General features: G+C 43.1%; 1 protein-coding gene and 1 long non-coding RNA gene across 5 annotated transcripts in view; one reads left to right on the top strand and one right to left on the bottom strand.

Moving 5' to 3' along the window:
* Positions 1–4,795, top strand: part of GDA (guanine deaminase) — a 71,645-nt gene extending 66,850 nt beyond the window's left edge. For all 4 annotated transcript variants that reach the window (XM_027614970.2, XM_027614969.2, XM_027614968.2 and 1 more), the window contains one exon: positions 885–4,795. In XM_027614970.2, the coding sequence (XP_027470771.1) occupies positions 885–955 (71 nt within the window). In that variant the 3' untranslated portion in view covers positions 956–4,795. The remainder of the gene's footprint in view (positions 1–884) is intronic.
* Positions 4,796–18,237: 13,442 nt separating this feature from the next.
* The window catches only part of LOC113934297, a 28,181-nt gene continuing 26,662 nt past the window's right edge, over positions 18,238–19,756 (bottom strand). The window contains exon 4 of the long non-coding RNA XR_003523620.1: positions 18,238–18,349. This is a non-coding gene — a long non-coding RNA (uncharacterized LOC113934297). The remainder of the gene's footprint in view (positions 18,350–19,756) is intronic.

The raw sequence follows: 19,756 nt of genomic DNA, 5'->3' as shown, positions 1-19,756 counted from the left end.
TCCTCCCCCATTCACTCTGTACACCCACCCCATTCCGCCCTACCACGTTGCATTTGTGATAAGTTTGTGGTGGAGTCTAACCACCCAGGTTTGGTGTGTGTGTGTGTGTGTGTGTGTGTGTGTGTGTGTGTGTGTGTGTGTGTGTGTGTGTGTGTGTTTTAACGTGTACTCACATTTAATTCCATCCACTGAGAGAGAGAAATAAATAGTATGGAAGATTCTACTTTGCCTCCCGCTTGATCGGGGAGCTCTGAGTCCGGGGTGAACTGGAGATGAGAGAGATGCAGGTGCCATTTCTAGAGCTCCTTTCCTGCCGGCCCTCCATCTCACCATGCTGAGTATGATTCTGGGGTGTAAAGATAAGTATTTCCTTTACTCTCAGGGCCGGAAATGCAAACCTCTCCAGCTGAAAGTGCTGCCCACGGAAAGTCAACTCAACTTTCCGTGATTTCCGCCTTCGGTGCAGAATTCAGACCCTAATCCTCCAATTTGATATAGCACTTTCTCTTGGTCATGTCCCCTTGTCCAGATTATGAACAGTGTGAGAGAAAAAAAGGCAGCTTCCTGTATTTTCCTTCTAAGAAGTGGTATTTGTTTTTAAATCCCTCCTCGTGGCAATGAAACTACTTATTGACATAGGGGCGCCTGGGTGGCTCAGTCACTTGGGTGTGGGACTCTTGGTTCCAGCTCAGATCATGATCTCCCGTCTGGTCAGTCGTGGGATCAAGCCCCGGCTTGGGCTCCACACTTAGTGGGGCATCTGCTTCCCCCTCTGCCCCAACCCTCACTCACACTCACTCTCTCTCTCAAATAAATAAATCTTTTAAAAAAATACCTATTGACATAAAAACACTTTATGAATGATTCCTTCATTTTTCTTTCAGGAGATGACCGAAATATTGAGGAGGTTTATGTGGGTGGAAAGCAGGTGGTCCCCTTTTCAAGCTCAGTGTAAGACCTTCGGCCTCTACGAGTTCTCCTGGGATCACGTGGTTCTGCGTCTCCCTTGTGCCCAGGCCAAGTTAGAAAGTCCAAAAATAGTATGTTGTTCTTGGGATGACTATCTCTTTCTGTGTCTAGTTACAGTATTCACTTGACAAATCGTTTGAAGGAAGTCACGCTAATTCCCAACTCTCTGGTTGGGAGGATTCAAAATTTCTCCCTTTTGAGCTGTTTGGATTTACTTTAAGCTCAAACATAAGGGAATGTTATTCCTGGTGGTGTTCTTATTATGAGATTTAAGTCAAATCGATTTCATACTTGGAAATGTGGAGAGAAAAGATATTCCTGTACAGCTAGATATTTTGAGCTAATAAATGTGAAATTCAGAAAATGGAAGATGAACCAGTGAATATATTTTTATGAGGGAGAAAAAGTTAGACTATGAACACACATTGGAAAATCACTTCAGATTATCTTTGAAAATTATGTACTGAGCATATTAATTTCAGAAGAGAACTTGTTGAATTTCAAAATGTGTTTCTAGATTGACCTTGCGTTCTGGAAATTTGCACTTAATGGAATTTGCATTTCAGAGACATGTTGTTGTTGTGCTTTGCTTTCTTTGGGGATGAAATGTCAGAAATTGAATGCTACATGCTTTCTTAATATAGTTCTGTGCTTCAAAGTGTTTGACAGAGGTTGGGTGTTAAAGATTTAAAGTCTCTTAGGAATATTATTCACATAACTACATGGCACAAATCGTGGTATTTTTGTGTATTTCAGAATCACCTTAATGTATAACTGTGTGATTTATTATTGCTTCAGTGTTATTAGAAAGGAAACAAATTCCATACTCCACCGTTGTGTAGACTGGAGTCTTCATAAACTGGGGCACGTGCTGGGCAGCCAGGAGCTATCAATACTAAAAGGAAGGGTTTCACGGCAATGTTGTAGTCTCCCCAAGAGGTATGCTGTGGTTGCTGAAAATTTCATCCTCAGATCTCAATCTGGTAGAACTTTAAAATGAAAGACAAACTCAGTTAAAAACATTATTAAAAATCTTTAAACCCTGCTTACTGAAAGCACTCCATTTTTCAATTTTATCCTATTGTCTTTTTAATTCCTAATAATTTTCAGGACATTGGAATTTTAGGATAATGAAAACTATGTACATGTCCCACTTAATGTTTATATTAATAGGACTTAATCTGCACTAGACATCTAGGAACATTACACAAAGCAAAGAGTATTTTTATGCTTCCTAGTACAGTGTGCTTTCCCATAACCTACAATTAAAAGCAAATTGATTTTTTGATAAACTCTGAAGAAGTATTAATGTGAATGTCGTTTAAATACTACAGTTTTCTCATTTAATTTCAAATACTATAAAACCAACGTGGAAAAGGAATAGATTTTCTTAATATATCATAATACTCACACCTAGGGCTTAAGTGTGACTCCTTATAATTTACCTTAGAGTAGAGAACTTTCTGTAATATAATATAGCTAACTCCGTACTTACAGAGCTAAGAACAAAATTCCCCCTTTTGTACTATAAATTTATCCTCAATTAGTTATGCTAAATCAGCAGTCACTTGCCCACATTTTGTTTTCTGTTTTTCCTGGTGGAAACACTTATAGATTTGATTGTGTGCACACAACACCTAATGATAGAACACAATTTTGGTCTTATTTTCATTTTTTTAAGAATTTTTCTTATTTGAATATAGTTGACACATAATTTGATCTTATTTAAAACACACAAACAGTTTGTGTTGTGGGATATTAAGTAACTTAGTAAATTCAGCTTCCAGGGGCCAAAGGAACATGGTTACCTGGCATCTAACCCACAGGAGTGGGCTTAAGAATTTGGATAAGATGTGAGATCATCCCATAGGCAGCAGCTGTATTCCCAGCCTTTGCAAGATCCTGCATTTGTCCCTTCCTGAAGGATGTACGTGTTGATGTTGAGCATCAGTTTTCATTTAGATGAAAGATTCACATGCAGTGTATATAAATAGTCACGGCCTCAGCAAGAAGAGTGGCCATCTACAACCAGTCTGTCAAACATTACATTTAGCCCTGGGAGTGTGTTAAGACCTGACTATCTTTTCTAGTAAAAATAGAACGTGTTGAAATGTTTATGTGTAGTTCGCTCTCCCTGTGTCTCTTAGAACTTAAGTGTTTTCGTGGCTCCAGGTGCAGCGGTCCTGAATGTTGGTCGGCTTTGTGCAATATTGCAGGCATTGGCCGTACATGTGGTCAGATGCTCTACACTTTGAAACGTTGGCTTGGCCTAATGTGGCTTGACTTTCTGAATTGTGGAGAGGCGGTATTTCAAGCCAACCCTATTTGTCACTTTATGTTCGAATATTTTGCTCTCTGACAGGAAAGAAAGAGTGAACGCTTCTTATCAGCCCCCTCACCTCGCCCTGCACTGTTTGCCTCGGGTTTCATGGTATTTTTTAATGGAATACACTTTAACAGGTAAAAACTGAGTTAATAGTGCTGACAGTCCTCCGTTTAAAGGATATTTTCTACAACAGAACACAAAAGCAGGCTAATCGGCTTAAGTGAATTTAATATCCAAAAGGGAATGGAACATGGGATTAGGACCTGAGAGGTTGTCCTGGTAATCGTAACCTGAGACTGAGACTCTGTGTCCTTTAGCAGCTCCTTCTCTGATTTCATTGTCGAAGGTTCTAGAATCCAAGAGAATATCTTGGACCTAGCTCCCTTCATGCCGGGAGGAGGTCTTTCTAAGTTACTATTGTGAGCATTGAACCCCACTGAATCTCTTTTTCACTTCCCTGAGAATTCTGCATGGCAAGGGGAGGAAAGTGGTTGGAAACATTCCCATTATGCTTAGCTGATTTTGAACTGTGCCCTTGAGTATCCCTGTTGGCAACTACAGCTGAGATGTCACAGAGGCAACGTATTTTGAATCTTCACTCCCCTCCAGACTCTTCCTATTTTTAATCTTCCCACCTCAGAACTACACACATAGAAAGCTTTCAAGGCAAGCTGGAAGGCACGTTGTATCCATTCCACCTTGTGCGTACACGGAAGGTATCTAGAACTGGATGCTTCTGTAGCCTAGTGGACATCTTTCCATTGTCCATTTTTTAAAGCTGATGCCACTACTGGACACATTCACACGTCTAAGAGGAGCATTCTGAGTTTTTAAAAAGTAGACTAAGAAATGTGTCATGGCAATGTCTTGAGATAATTTTCAAATTACGTGGATTGTACACAAATTTTTAAGTTTTCTTTCTTTTTTAAGACTTAGAAGAGATATCTGCAACTTCAGATCTACCTAGCCCCTTTAGGTATGATTTTGGACCCTGACCCTTTCCAGTGTCTCTAAAGGAAAAGTGTAGAAAGAAGTGCACACATGAACAGACACTCCTGGAAAGCCCTAACATTGGACCCCATGCATGTTTCCCCGCCCAGCCTCTCCCTTTCCCGCCCACAGCCCCGAAGGTCAAGAGCTGAGGGGTTAGTCTGTAAATCTGGTCCAAATTTACGGAAATGCAAAACTTGAACAGGCCAGTGATGGAACTTAGTGTAAATTCCAAGACGGCTTTCAGTGTCCAGGGGGTGCTTGAGGAACAGATGTCACGGGGCATTGATTTACCTGTTTATTTCCTGTTCAAAAGCCTGTCAGAAAGCATTCTGTATCAAAAACCACCTTACATTGTATGTTAAACTCCTGATTGCTGCCCTTAAGGCTATATATGTGTGTATTCATGGGGACATTTTTATTCAATATTTGTATGATTTGCTTCCTGTTCATGTGCTGAGTGAGCTCCTTTGTGCTTCAGACAAAAATAAATGAGATTTTGTGTTTACATTCTTTTTGTTGTTGTGAGTTCTATCATTCTGACAGAAGGGAGATTAATCTTACAATGAGTTTCTCCTTTTAACATGAATTTAAAAAAATAGAATATTTAGCCATGGGCCAACATGTATCTTCCATTTTATGATAGACAATATACATAACTTTAAAAAATTAAGCTCTAACACCAGCCCTGTAGAATCAGATTGTTATTGCTTTTGATTTCAGCATAGTTAAATTTCATATTTTCTAAAGTCACAACCCAGAGTAAGAGATGCACTTTAACATCAAGAATTAGTTCACAAAGGACACCTGCGTAGCTCAGTCAGTTAAATGTCTGCCTTTGGCTCAGGTCATGATCTTGGGGTCCTGGGATCAAGTCCTTGCATCGGGCTCCCTGCTCAGTGGGGAGTCTGCTTCTCCCTCTGCCCTCCCCCCCCGCTCATGTTCTTTCTCGAGTGTGCGTGCGCATGCTCTCTCTCAAATAAATAAATAAATAAAATCTTTAAAAAAAGGTAGTAGAAGATTTGGTCTATAAATTCACCTTCAATGTTCTGAGCAACCCACTACGCATCTTTTTTCTCTCCTGAAGAACAACTTAGTCAAAAGACCTGGAAGAGAATTCTCAGATGTGTAATCTAGCAAAAATGTGTGCCTAATTTGTAACTGTGGGCACGGAGTTCTGTAATAGTTAATTAACAGGCATGTGCAAATTATTGCATGGTACTAAATTAGTCATTTAAATAAAATAAGGTTTAGATACAAAAATACTTGCTAGTAGCAAAATAGGACCTGTAGTAGGCTGTTTTAGGACTGCATGCGGAGGCCACTCAGTTAAAGAACAGAACTGCTAGGTATTGTCACCAATAGGAGCAGGTTTTGGGTTTGGGTTTTTTTTTTTAATTTTTTAAAGATTTTATTTATTTATTTGACAGAGAGAGACACAGCGAGAGCAGGAACACAAGCAGAGGGAGTGGGAGAGGGAGAAGCTGGCTTCCTGAGCCCAATGCGGGGCTCAATCCCAGGACCCCGGGATCATGACCTGAGCTGAAGGCAGACGCTTAACGACTGAGCCACCCAGGTGCCCCGGGTTTTTTTATTAATCCTGTTTTAAAATGGGATAAGAGAAAAAAAATTAAATGGGTTAAGGGAAGTATTCTCTGTTCTTTAAAGTGATAAAACATTCTTTTAGAGTATAATTAAATTTTTTTCACGAATTTGGACCATCCCCTTTCACCATCAAGCCTGCCTCCACCATCTTTGTAAAATTACATTAGATTTGTCATACTTCTTGGGTTTTCCATGCTTCTATATTGATTGAATCTATATTTCGGGATGGGAAGAGAGGTCGCTAAAAAAATATGGGAGAAACTTTAGTGGGAAATCTTTCCATGGTAACTCAGGAAAAAAAAAATTTTTACCTAAACATAAGAAGTGATAAAGAAAATATGAACAGTAAACATGGAGTTTTGCAGGCCCCTTGAGCCCTCCTTGATTGCCTGGACTCTGCCCACCCTGACAAGGAAATAAGCAAACATTCGTTCCCCATCTGTAGAAAGAGAGCTCAAAGTCATAGTAGAAAAATCCAACATACTAGAAATAAAGTCCCTGGAAAGATTATCATTCATTCTAATGACAAATATTTGCTTGAAACTGAAACTTGTAGCTTCACTGTGAAATTAATTTCTGTCCTAATCTTGGACTGTCTCCAAATCAGATTTTGTTTTACTTATGTCCGAAAAAGCCACAGCGCATAAGTGAATAATCTGAGGACGAGTTTTACTCTTGTTTTTTAATTGCTAACTTTGCTTCCTAGAGCATTTGAGAGACTTTAAGCAGCTTTGGTGGGGGGTTTTGTTTTTCGTTTTTCCTGCAAAAGTTGATTCCACTGCCACCTGAGGTTGAGAACAAACCCAAGGATGGCTTTGTGCTTGGAAAGCACTTTGAGATCCACTGAAGCATATAAACCAAATCGATAGATGAGGAAATGATGGGGCGCCTGGGTGGCTCAGTTGGTTGGGCGACTGCTTTCGGTTCAGGTCATGATCCTGGAGTCCCAGGATCGAGTCCAACATCAGGCTTCCTGCTCAGCAGGAAGTCTGCTTCTTCCTCTGACACTCCCCCGACCATGTGCTCTCTCTCTCTCTCTCTCTCTCTCTCTCTCAAATAAATAAATAAAATCTTTTTTAAAAAAAGGAAATAAGAGACTTTTGCTATTTCAAAGGAGAATTTCAGAGGCTCAGAAAAAGCAGTGCACACACTCCTTTCAAAATTCATGCACATTTTTCTCCTGGCAGAGCTGTGAAAGATGAATCAGTCTTGGCCAATTACATATTCTGGATTAATTTATGTAAGTACCACCAACCCTTCAGCATCATGAACATGTCTTGGATGTCTGCATCCAAGTAAAACCACACAGCGATGACTCGGGCATATGGATGTGAAAGAGAAGCTGTGGGGTTTCGGGTGTTTGTGTTTGTTGTTGTGTTCAGCTCAGGGACAGATTTTTTTTTTTTTTTTTTTATGTCTAGGACAACTCTGCCCTCTCTTGCCAGTTGGTTTATTATAACCTATAGGGGGAGAAAACCCATTATGTATAACTTGTACAAAATCCTCATGTTCCTTGTAAAATTACTGCCCAGATAAAAATGAGAAAGAAGTCAACATAAATGCATAAAAAGTCTTCACTAAAGATAGTTTGTGGTACTGTAGACCATTTCACGTGGCATGATGGCTTCTAACAGAAATTGCAGTTAATCAGTGAAATTGCCCTGAAATGTACAGAGCTGTTCTCTTATGCCTTTCATGTGTTGGTAAAATTGAATACTGAAGGTTAATGAATTGTTTCTTTTAAAAAAGACAGAAATCCGTATCTGTAGGAAGCATAAATAACAGCCTATTAAGTAATGTTTAATTTGCTGATCATGAAGTTGTTACATTTTAGACCATGTTCATTCAAGTGATATTTTAGTAAATGCACACCAGATACCAGGCACATGGCCCAGTTTTGAGGGTTAAAAACAACATTCATCTCTTAGAGGAACTCAACCTGGGATGGTAGGTGAGAGAAATATGTAGAGAAGTCAATATATTAAGGCCATGACAGATGTATGGAGTGCTCAGGGGGCAAGCTAGGGTGTGTTGGGTATATGGTGGGCAGGGAAAACAGAGGGCAAAGTCTAGTGGTGAAGGTGTCACAGAGGAAGTGATATCTGAACTATGAAGAACAGGAACTTCTTTTCCATGTGAAGATTCTCAAAAGGGTATTCCAAAAGGAGCACTCAGCATTAGCAACCACAGTCATCATAAAGAACTTGACCTCTAAAAAAAGCATGATAATGTTGAGGTGGACTAATCCATTGACCATAAGAGTCACCAGCGGTGTTGATTCAAAGTGAAGGTTTCCAGGCCCTTCTTCCTAGAGACTCTGATCAGTGGGTCTGCACAAGGCCTCCCAACTGTATTATGAACAAGTACCTTGGTGAGGGCAGGAATCGGTGTAGTGAAGAGGGCCATCCTGGTGAAGAAAAGGACCAGGTGGGATCAGAGGCATGAAAAGTGAAGAGAGAAGACGTGTCACCCACTGAGTCCAGAACTAGGAGCTTCGTGTGCAACAAGGGTCCTTTACCTGTTCATTGGGCAAATATGTGATGAGCACACAGTGCAGAGCTACACCCCAGCTGGTGGGGAAAGAGATGCCGGCAGCCATGTTCCTGCCACAAGGAGAAACCTGAGAGAGTGAATCCTGCCCATAAACACCCAGAGAGGCCTTTTCCTGACTCTGGGACTGGAGATGGAGGAGCTCCCGTGCTGCCTGAGCCAACCGGAGACCCCAGGGCTGCCATGGTATCTACCGCTCTGCCCTTTTGTGGGCTACCTCAGTACTCCCCAGCGGCTCAAGCTCCTGCCAGCTTTGTTTCTGTTGCTTGCAAATCAAAGAGCCGAGACTAACATCCTTCTCATCTCTTTTCCCCTCACTATGGCTGAATTCTTTAGGAACAGGTTATAAACTGTCTTCTTAAATAAAGGACTGAAGGATAAACAAAGAAACTATCACTTCACCAGGAATTTGGCCACGTCCCCAGCCCAAGCCTGCTCCTCCACATCCATAGGGGCACCTGGGGCCCGAACCTGGTGCCCTCTGGGGCCCCAGACCAGCCTCCACTCACGGTCCTCTAGCTTCCCTCCAGTAAAGGTACTAGGGACAAGTCACTCATGGCAGAGTCCCAGGTGGGATACCAGGAGAAGAAGTAAATGGCGGCAAGTGTAATCAAAACAAGAACCTGTTCCCTCTCCAGGGGGACTTCATGGAATGGAGAAAAACTGGGGGACAACCTTAGGAACCATGAGCTAAAGATGGTACAGTCACTTGATAGAAGTAGCCTGGCTTAAGTCTCCAGTGGAGGAGAGCCTCCCTGATCCAGAAATACATGGATGGAAAGGGGCACACTGGCTCCACTGAAAATTCACCCACTGTTGACGCACAGCCATTCTGATACTGAAATCCAGGGCTGTTAGTTACCACCCTTGTTGAGGCCTTTCAGGGCTCTGCCCCTACCCACCTGGATTGACCGAACAAAAACCAGGTGGGAAGCTTCCAGGGGAGGGAGACCCCTGTGACCTTTGTAGGCAGGGTCAGGTGTTCCTGCTGCCAAAGGAAACTTGAACCCAGGAGACTAAGCCTCCCTGGGGGTGTGGGACCAGGAGTCTCTACTGCCGCAAGCCCTGTTATTATGCCCTGGCCTTCTCGTGAGCCGAGAATGGGTAATGACATGGCACCACTTTGACCTCTCCAGTGTCCTGCGGTGTTAGGTCAGGTCTGGAGTGCTCAGAGCTCACGGCTGGTTTCCTCTGGCTGCAATCAGTGTTTTCCACGTGTGCAAATGGCCATGGACAAAGAATATCACTTTGTTTGTGCAGGAAGCAGACCCAAATCAGAGAGCACCATTTAATAGAACCTGACCTCCAGCCCCCTGATGGCCTCTCCTGTCTACCAGTCACCTATTTGGGTCAGTTGTGGCCCACAGGATACTGGCAACCAGAGACACAGCAGCAGCCCCTTTGGAGTCATGTGGGGCCTGACGAAGGCCACGTGACATCTCCCCAGCCAGTCCTGGGGCACTGCTCAGTGCCCTGGTGCTGGCGTAGGAATGCTTGGGCCAGGCCTAAGTGTCCTCGGGTCTCTCTGGGAGACTCTGGTATAAGCTGCCCTGATTGTTGTTCCAGAAAAGAACCAACCCACTTTAAGGAGAGAAAAGAGCTAGTAAGAGATTCTCTGCTCGGTCTGAAGGATACTGAAAAGTCCACGAGAGGCTGCTGGAGCCCCTGAGTCATCCAAGGAGGGGGCCAGTCCTCTGAATCACGCACACTGAGTTTGGCAGCAGTTAGTAAATATCCCAGCAGGTTAGCATCTTCACTTAAGGATAGGGTAGACCTTGTTCCAAAAGAAGACAAAAGCAAACCCCCTAAGCTTTCATTGCATGCAGTGCTGACTGCTTGACTTCAAGGACAGAAAAACCACTTGAAAATGCATCACAATCCTGCCACTCCCTAGTGACCGATGCCAACAAGGTCTTATAAGCATCTCAGAAGAACGTAGAACAACTTCTGAGGGAAATTGTGGATGCTCTGGCTGAAAACACTCATTTTCAGGAAAGCCTGAACCTCTTTTCCCAAGTAGGGAAGCTCCGAGAAAGGGCAGTGCAGGAACTGAAGAGACAGAAGCAAATGTTTGAGGAGGAAGCAAGGGGGTAAATGATGAGCACCCGTCAAATACCCAAAACTGCACTAAAGACGGTAAGTTTGCCTGTTCTTTCCAGAAAACATTATGTGATGGCAACTTGACAGTAGACCGAAAGAATAAATCAGGAAGTGGAGGTCACCTGGTCTATGAATCAGAAGTTAATGTGAAGAAACTCATTTGATGCTGTTTACTTAAAAGGCTTGATAGAGAAAAACAAGGACATATTGAAGATTTACTTGAAGAAAGCCAACGGAATAAAGAGCCTAGAGATCAAAGAAAAAGCCAGCAGTCTGGGCAAGCATGTTTACAGGGTAAACATTCACAGCTTGGAAGTGAGATTCAAGAGCTTCCGCTAAAACTTGAAATACTGCTTGAACTACCTCAAGAATGTAACTCGACTTGGCAGAAAACCAATTGGGGAAGGAGTAACCACTGAGAGAGGAGAAACTTTCCAACACGTGTGAAAACATCAGCCGCTGCCATCAGAAGTGTGCCCCCTACTGGCAGATGGCAGAAGACTCGGAGAAAGGTTTGGAAAGAACCACGTTCTGCCTCCTGGTTGGAGGACAGCTCTGTCGACTGAGAAAGCTCAATGAACTAAGCAAAGAAAATGGTTCAAAAAGACAAAAACTGGCTGAAGCCGAGTTTTGATTCCAGCTCCCTGCTGTTCCACATGCAGCCAAAGGCAGAGGCCCTGGTGTCAGAGAATTCCTAGATCATCAGGCCCCCAAGGAAGGGAGAGAGCTAAGCAGTGAGGGCCAGGATCTGGGGCACCTGTGGGTTTCATCAGGTGTACAACAGGTGACCCTGAACATCTACAATCACCTGACTGTGATTTCCCTCTTTAGGAATAATTTCGATTCCTCTCTTTTTAGTTTAACTGCTGTTATTTAATTAATGTTACATTTGTTCTTATTGCCAAAGGCAGTGTTTTTCCCAAATATAGATGGTTTTAGAGACGCCTGGGTGGCTCAGTTGGTTGGGTGTCCAATTCTTGATTTCGGCTCGGGTCATGATCTCAGGGTCCTGAGATCAAGCCCCGTCTCAGGCTCTGCACTCTCAGCACAGAGTCGGCTTGGGATTTATTGTATTAAATCCTCTATAGCCTTTTTTTTTTTTTTTTTTGTAATCCTACAACTCTTACATAAAGACCTACCTGCCATTAAAATGGAACATTGTCATCCCTTCTTGGGCAGCTATTGCCCTGGCAAACACGGCTGAATTTGAGTTGGAAAGGGGTTAAGGTCTAGACAGGGAGAGGTAGGCGGCCCCTGACTAGGATCGGAGGGTATTTCAGGTACGCGGACGTGAAGAGAGAACAAAAACAAAGAAGAGGAAGAAAAACCAGACTACCCTGTCCCAACGGCTAAGGTTCAAGTGTTTTCCTAATAATTAGGAAAATAAAAAAACGAGCAGGCCTCAAAGGAGAAGTTAACAATTCATGAATCCTTACTCAAAAAAAAAAAAAAAAAAAAAACGTCATGGGAATTGTAAGGCCACAAGTTTCTGGCCCAGTTCTAAATAAAAGAGCGCCCATGAAAAGCCCTCATTGGCAACCGGTCGGGACCCCTTCTCACTCCTGAGAGCTTTCTCTGTATCCTTGCTTAATAAAACTCTTATCGCCTTGCTCACTCTCCTTTGTCCACGAGATCAATTCTCCCACTCCCTGAGACAAGAACCTCGCTCTCCCGCTTCCATTGCTTGAGGCAGAGGTGGGGAGGGAGGGGTGGAGGTAATTTCTGCCATTTTGACAATCACACAAGTTAGAGTTAGAATTCTTCGGTGAGGTGAAATACAGACCATCAGTTGATTTGGCTACCTGATGAAATTCTTTAGGCTTGCACTTACAACCTATGAAATTAATCCTTTGCATTTAAATAGCCGACACCTCCTTTGGGCTTCTCAGTTACACACCAGACACAAGAGAGGAGCCAAATGTCTCTTAGCTTCTAAGAGGAGGGGCCGTGGGAGTTATGCAGGACTTTGCAGTCCTTGGTAGGGTGGCACACACATCCCAGAGAGAGGACACCCCAACCAGGTGCACCCCCCATTCTGTGAAAAGGGGTAGAATTTCCTGATGCCTTCTCTTACTTTTCTTTAAAAGATGAAAAGTAAACTAAGATTGATATAATGAGAGTAGTCAATACTTAGTGGGTACTTATTTTATGCCTAACATTGTTCCAACTGATTCATTACTGAATCTACTCAATCTTCACAAGAACCTAACGGGAAGGCACCATCATCATCTTAATTTCACAAGGGAGACTGAGGCCTCCAGAAATTAAATAAGGTTGGATTCAAGGCCTGGTAAAGCACGCTGGTGAGATAACTGGCAAGATTTGAATAATGTTTGCAGTTTAGATCAGGGGTCTGCTAACTGTCTTTGGGAAGGGCTAGGGAGTAGATACCTGGGGCTCCGTGGGCCAGCAATGAGAGCCCCTCAGAAGTCTCTGTCACAACTACTCAACTCCGTTTTGTAGCACTAAAATTTGAATTTCATGTAACTTTCACTTGTTAAATAGTTCTCAGTTATTTAAAAACATCCGTAGCTACAACAGGCCCTACAATATGGTGGAAATGATCCGGCCCTCAGGCCATGGTCTGCTGGGTCAGACAACAGTATTGGTCATTGCACTCTTTTTAGACAAAAGAACGCCCTTGTTTCCAGAAAATACACCTAAAAGTACTTAGAGATAAAGTGTCATCGTGTTTCCAACTTGTCTTCACCAAATGCCTCTCCTGCCTTTGCTTGCATACCTCCACTGACAAGGAACTCATTTTAAGCAGCTCAATTTCATTCTATGACCACATGGATGAATTAGAAGATTATATATCCGAATGAAAGAAAATATAGTCCGATGTGACTTAAATGGTAAGATAAATATAATTATTCATAGTGAATGAAACTGGCCCTTGGCACAAGATATAAAATGGGCATTTCAAGAGTACAAGGTGAGCTTGCAAGCAGTCCGGGAAAGTGGAGATAATGTTTACTGAGTGCACCACCTAGCGGCCAAAGCTTGAACAGACCGCTCTGCGCAACAAACCAAGGTCTTCCACCAAAAAGGTCAAGTTGCAGAGGGAGAAGAAGGCCAAATTAACTTTACATTGACACCCAGCAGAACACAAATGCACAATATTCATAAAAGACTGGAACAATGCAGTAAAATTTGGAAGAGTATTTTTCTAGCAGCAAGCTGGACATATTCTTTTCCTATGCAAAGAAATTAATAATCTCTTAGGTTAGACCCAGACTCGATAGTAGACCAGACCTAAACTATATTCTCAATGCAAACAGATGTCATTTACTTACTGTCCTTAGTGAAGACAGTTTCACAAGGATAAACATAAAACAAAATTATGAAATCTCAAATGGCTTGCTCAAGTCAGTCACCTCAGTTCCTAGAAGATTAAAGGCAAAGATGTGTCCATTGGAAAGGAATCATGCATGTGGAAACACTGCAAAATGATGAATTTTCATGGGTATATTAAATGTGGCTTTAGAAGTGAGAATGCAATGCAAATTGTTTTACATATTGACCAAATATGAAGTTCAACAACATCGCTTATGGTTTGGTCAATTATTTTCAATTTCTGCAGATACATGCATGATTGAAATATGGCTTATTCTAGCCTATGCAAACCAATTACCAATTAGCAGGCACCATTCCCTCTGCCAGGATTAGACAGTCCAATGAATCATTAGCAGGGGAATTGGGAAGATGGAGCTGTCATAGTCCCATGAAGGATGTTAGGAGTCAAGTCTTAAAAATCTTGAATCTCAGCTTTGGAAGAGGACTTGAAAGGTCATTCAGTCTGGCCAGCTGGCTGATGCTTGAATCTCTTCTTTAATATCTCCAGCAATAAATATTCAACCTTGTTTAAGCCTTGGGAGTGATGGGAAGCTCAAGACTATGTCCCAAAGCTCTTTCCATTCTCAGACCATAATTTAAGAAGTCTTGCTAAAAAGACCTATTAAAGAGGCCATGTGGAGTGACCACATAAAGAAGGCACATGGAGATGAAGAAGGTCTAAGATTGTATGGAGACAGAGACCCAGCTTTTCCAGCATCTCAACTGAGCCCAGCCTTCCAGTCATCTCTGCGTGATGTAATATGTATAAGCAAACTACCTCGGCTATTCTAGCCCCGTTGAGCCGCCAGATGACCACAGTCCCAGATGTCATCATGTGGAAGATGAGAACGGCCCAGCTGGCCCCATTAACCCACAGACCCATGAGAGAAAATCATACAGTCGTTATTTGAAGCCATTCGACTTAGGTTTTTTGTGTTTTTGTTGTTGTTGTTTTTTTAGACTTAAATGGTCAGAGCGGTATATACAGTGATATGGCAGTTATTAATTTTTTACAAAGATTTTTATTTATTTATTGGAGAGAGAGAGAGTGAGAGTGAGCATGAGTTAGTGGAGGAGCAGAGGGAGAGGGACAAGCAGACTCCATACTGAATGCAGAGCCCGACACGGGGCTCCATCCCGATCCCATGACCCTGAGACCATGACCTGAGCTGAAAACAAGAGTCAGATGCCTAACCGACTGAGCCGCCCAGGCGCCCCAACAGTTATCAATTTATTGCCTATTAACTTCAAATTCACACTTTGTTGCCTTATCTATGAAAAAGTGACCAGTTCCCTTTAAATGTTCTTCCTTCTTCTGGCACAATGTTAAGCTTCATCAGTAGAGGGAGCTGGAAAGACAGTCCGAGAGGAAGGGTCCCCCAGGGGGCTCTGCTCTAGGTTGGGGAGAGCAACTCCTTTCCAGTGCTTGGATGATTGCTAGAGGCCTGTGGGACACAGCTTTCTTCACATTTGGGCACCATATATATTAAATACACAGATAGAAATTATAAAATATATATTAAATATATATAAATTAAATATATATTTAACATTTTCTTACTTCAAGGAAGGAGGATTGGAGGGAAGACACGTTGGTCACTGAATTGCACTTCTCTATTGTTTGAACTCCTGGTTTAACAGTGAATTCCCTATGATTTGGGCTTCAAACTGACCCACAGTTTCAAGGCCTCTCTTTGCCTTTGACCCTGACACACATTTCTGTAGATTTTTGTTTCAAGGATCATATATAAGCTGTTCACCAGGAGAACAAATCATCCACATCCTCTCACTGAATTAGATACATGCATAATCCTCCATAGATTCTAGTCCAACGGCAGAGAGAGTGTAGAGGCCCTTTTTACAGTGCTTCTGAGATGCTGTTCCCTGGACAGGAGGGGCAGTTAGTGTAGCTGGGACCAACGTTCTTTTAGCCAACCTAGGCAGACCACAGTTAAAAGAGTCTGATATTCAATTGTCTAGGTTGAGAGTGATTTATTATTATTGCGCTTTGAATCAAATCGTTCAGCTGATAATGAATGTGATTAATGTCCTGTCTAAGAAATGACTGACACAATCACAATGCTAAATAATGATGTGAAGGAGGCAGAATTGGAAAGGATGTCGTGGGCAAAAACACAAATTAGAGCCCATCTGATGTTTTATTCAAATGAGATATAACCCAATGCCCAACCCAGAAAGTGAATAAGGCATATTAAATTGATTTGCCTCTGCCAATTCTGAAGTGTGTGACTGGATTTCTACATATCCAAAGAGTCATTAACAGTGCCACTCCCTCCAGTTATATGAATTTTATAGGCATCTTGCTGTGACAATAATTGAAAACAATGTCATCTATTTTGCTTTTCTCAAATTACTGTATCTTCAAGTCAATAAAAATGTTTTCACATTTGCTAATTCGCGATCTTTTTCCTATCCATCAGAAGACGAGCTTGATACATATCCTATTTGCTTACTGTAATGGAAATTGTGCATTACGTTTTGAGGACTGATAATCTGGGAAAGAATTTGTCTTTCAGGGGGAAAAAATGTACTTGATCTATGTTTTAAGACTTTGAGGACAGATCTGGACTAGCCTGGAGACAGAAATCTACAACTTCTGGATGGAAATGAGGCCATGGCTTTTGTATTGATCAGGTTTCTTGATTGTAAACAACAGAAATGACCCCAACTAATTTAAGGATAGCTGTTGACAAACTCACCACGGAGGCTGGAGGATCAGCCTTAGAAATCAGGCATGATCCAATGTGAGGCTGACTGGCCGGAGCCACAGTGACGATCAGGCTCCAGGAACAGTGTGCTCAGGGCTCTGCTGACACCACTCTCAGGGGACACCGCCAGAGTGAACACCAGCGCCACTGGAGAACACTGCCACGGGCAACGATTCTAACTGCACTCCCTCCTGGGTTCCTGGCCATCTGACGGGCCAGCAGGCATCCTGTGCCCCTGGATTTGTAAGGGCCACGAGACAGGAAGACCCCATCCCAACTTTCCTCAGTGAGGGAGGGGGTACCATGTCCCAGGGACACCTCATAGAGTGGGGTATTCCTGCAAATTAAAAAAAGTGGTAGAGCAGGGGACAGTCTAGATACAGATAAGAGCTGTTTACAATGTTCATCCCTAGGGTGCAGGCAGATTCGGACTTGTAGGTCCCATGACAGTTCCTCTCACGCCCCACATCAACACTTATGTTCCTCACATCCTGTCCGCTCCTGTCCCAGTATTACGTCTCAGCGCTCCTGATCCACCAGTAACTCTCCTGCCCCTGCCCCACCTCTGCCATCCCCTCCCCCTTCCTGTTGGATCTTTCTCTCCAGGTCCTGAGAGCCACGCACCGCACCGGCAGTTGAAGAAGGAAGCACAAGGAAGGGAGGAGGGCGGGAGGCAGAAGGCCAGCTGCAGAGGAGACTTTTTGTTCTCACTATCAAGGCTGCAGCAGGAGTGAGACGTGTTCCGATACCCATGGTTAGAAGTTTGGATGCAAAGATGAGCTCGGTATCTTGGGCTGTTAGCCCAAAGCCTGCTGACAACAACCTCGAATTCTTACACATCCAACTGCTTTAAATATAGCCCCAATAAGCATAGTTTTAGGATCTAGAGCCTGCCAGCTATGCATTCCTCATGAACTGCACCCAGCAACAGCTAGCCATGCATAAGATAAACCCCATGGCTACACAAGACCCCAAACTGCTGCTGCCTTTCAGGGCTCTGAATCCGGGCCTCCCCACCTCGCTGCTGAGTGACATTGCCTAGACACACAGCCCCCTCTCCAATTCCCCTCCCCTCTGAGAGTTCCCTGGCCCTCGTCCCCTTGTGGGCGGTGGCCCCTCCCCACCATATCTGGAAGATCTCCTGTAGAGATGGACGTCCTATCTCAAGCAACCCTGTCCTAGCACTACCCTGAGAAGCAGGCTGTGCCATACTGCCATCTCCTGGTCCTGTCTTTTCGTATTTCAGCCCTGAAATGTCTCCGACACGCCACAGCACCTTGTCTCGTCTTCTCCATTATTCAGAACTTATTCACCATCAGGACTAAATTTCAGCCAGACCAAGGGTTAAACAGGCTTCTGTGAACGAACCTGAAACATAACCATCCAAAAAAAACAGGGTGACCTGCTGTCTTGGTTTGGCAGGACTGTTGGTTTTCCAGACTGAGGGTGTTTCTGGGATGTTGAATCATCAGAGCTAAAACTAGAAAAGTCCTCAGTAACCACGGTGAGTTGATTACCTTAGGAATAACTGGTTTTGTGGGAAAATACATTCTTCACTCCAAACAACTGATTTCAAGTCAACTTAGTGAATACAATCTTTGGGGTGAACCTGTTGGAAAGTATGTAACTCACCTATCCAATGTGATCCAGCTTGTAAGTCGGCAGACATAGGGATGTTAATATGATTTTCCAACAGCTTCCACCGAAAGTCTTAATGTTCAGGAATATTTTATATAGACTAAACCTAGGATACCAAAGATATTAAGAGAATATTTGTGTCTTGGCCGAGTCAAAGGAATATTTTATAGTGGCCCAAGAAAAGAGCCAAGACATGGCTAGAGTCTTTCTTTAGAGATTTTTCATTAAACATTTGATAATTTCTGGTTCCTGATCAAAATTCACTCCAAGCAGGCCGGCGAGACCATGTTGACCAGGAGCCCGGTTGACAGGGTAGCTGGCCTTGAAATCTCGTGGGAAATGTTGTCACCAACAAAATTTCAAGGTCAGCTCTGCAGGTGGGTAAAGCTCATGGTTGAAAATTACGGACACTAACGAAAGCAAACTCAAAGCCCTTTGAGTCCTGCACATAAATTTGGGTGAATCTCCCTACTTTCAGGAATTCCTGAATCTATTTTCTTGGTAACCTGAAAAACAAACACACAACATTTTGGGGGTGACATGTACTTGTTCTTTGAATTTAAACTCCTTTCTTTGTATTTTTTTTTAAAGATTTTATTTATTTATTTGACAGAGACATAGCGGGAGAGGGAACACAAGCAGGGGGAGTGGGAGAGGGAGAAGCAGGCTTCCCGTGGAGCAGGGAGTCTGATGCGGGGCTCAATCCCAGGACCCTGGGATCATGACCTGAGCCGAAGGCAGACGCTTAATCCACTGAGCCACCCAGGCGCCCCCCCATAGCAGCTGTATACTTATAATCATAATTTATAATTATTACTGGCCATATTACCGAAAGAGCTTGAGACTGCTCTCTACCTGAACTGAATAACCCAATGCCAAAGGTAAGTAAGAGTAGCAAGTTACCTGAGACCTTGAGAGTCCTCCCAGCTTGAGAGCCATAAAGTATGATTATCACTGTATTCATAGCCCGCCATCCAGTTCACACCACCCCTGCCCTGGAGGACTTAGCTACACCTTCCTCCTCTCTTGACCTGGTCATGCTAAGTAGTGATCACCTGAAAGCTGCTGGAGCTTGTGAAAACTCACCTGTATCCATCGTGCTGGGGAACGTATTTCCTTATGGGAACTAAATCTCCCTCCCCACACCCCCCAACTATTACCTGGCTTTTTTTGCAATCAGAATAGCATCCTGATAATTTAATGTGTTTTGTTTTGATTTGGCTTGATTCCTATTCTTTGGGGACAGCTCTGTGGATAGCTTTTATTACTTTATGCCCCCAGAAGCTGCTCTAATCCTCACCTGGGTCTCATTTTAATGTATTCTTTGTCCCATCCAGTGACCCAGTGATCTATGAATAAACCCACCATCTTTGGCCAGAGAAAAACTCTGATTGGTAGAAGCACACAATATCACCCTTTTCCTATTGTACTTTTGGGGGAAAAACCTGATAGCTCTACTATTTCCTGCTTTTCTCCCTAAAATTGCCTTTGCAGATTGTATTTGCTTTTCTGT

Source organism: Zalophus californianus, chromosome 13, assembly GCF_009762305.2.
Source record: "Zalophus californianus isolate mZalCal1 chromosome 13, mZalCal1.pri.v2, whole genome shotgun sequence".
NCBI classification, from domain to species: domain Eukaryota; kingdom Metazoa; phylum Chordata; class Mammalia; order Carnivora; family Otariidae; genus Zalophus; species Zalophus californianus.
The sequence above is the reverse complement of the archived record's forward strand: the minus strand, read 5'-3'. Positions and strand labels throughout refer to the sequence as shown.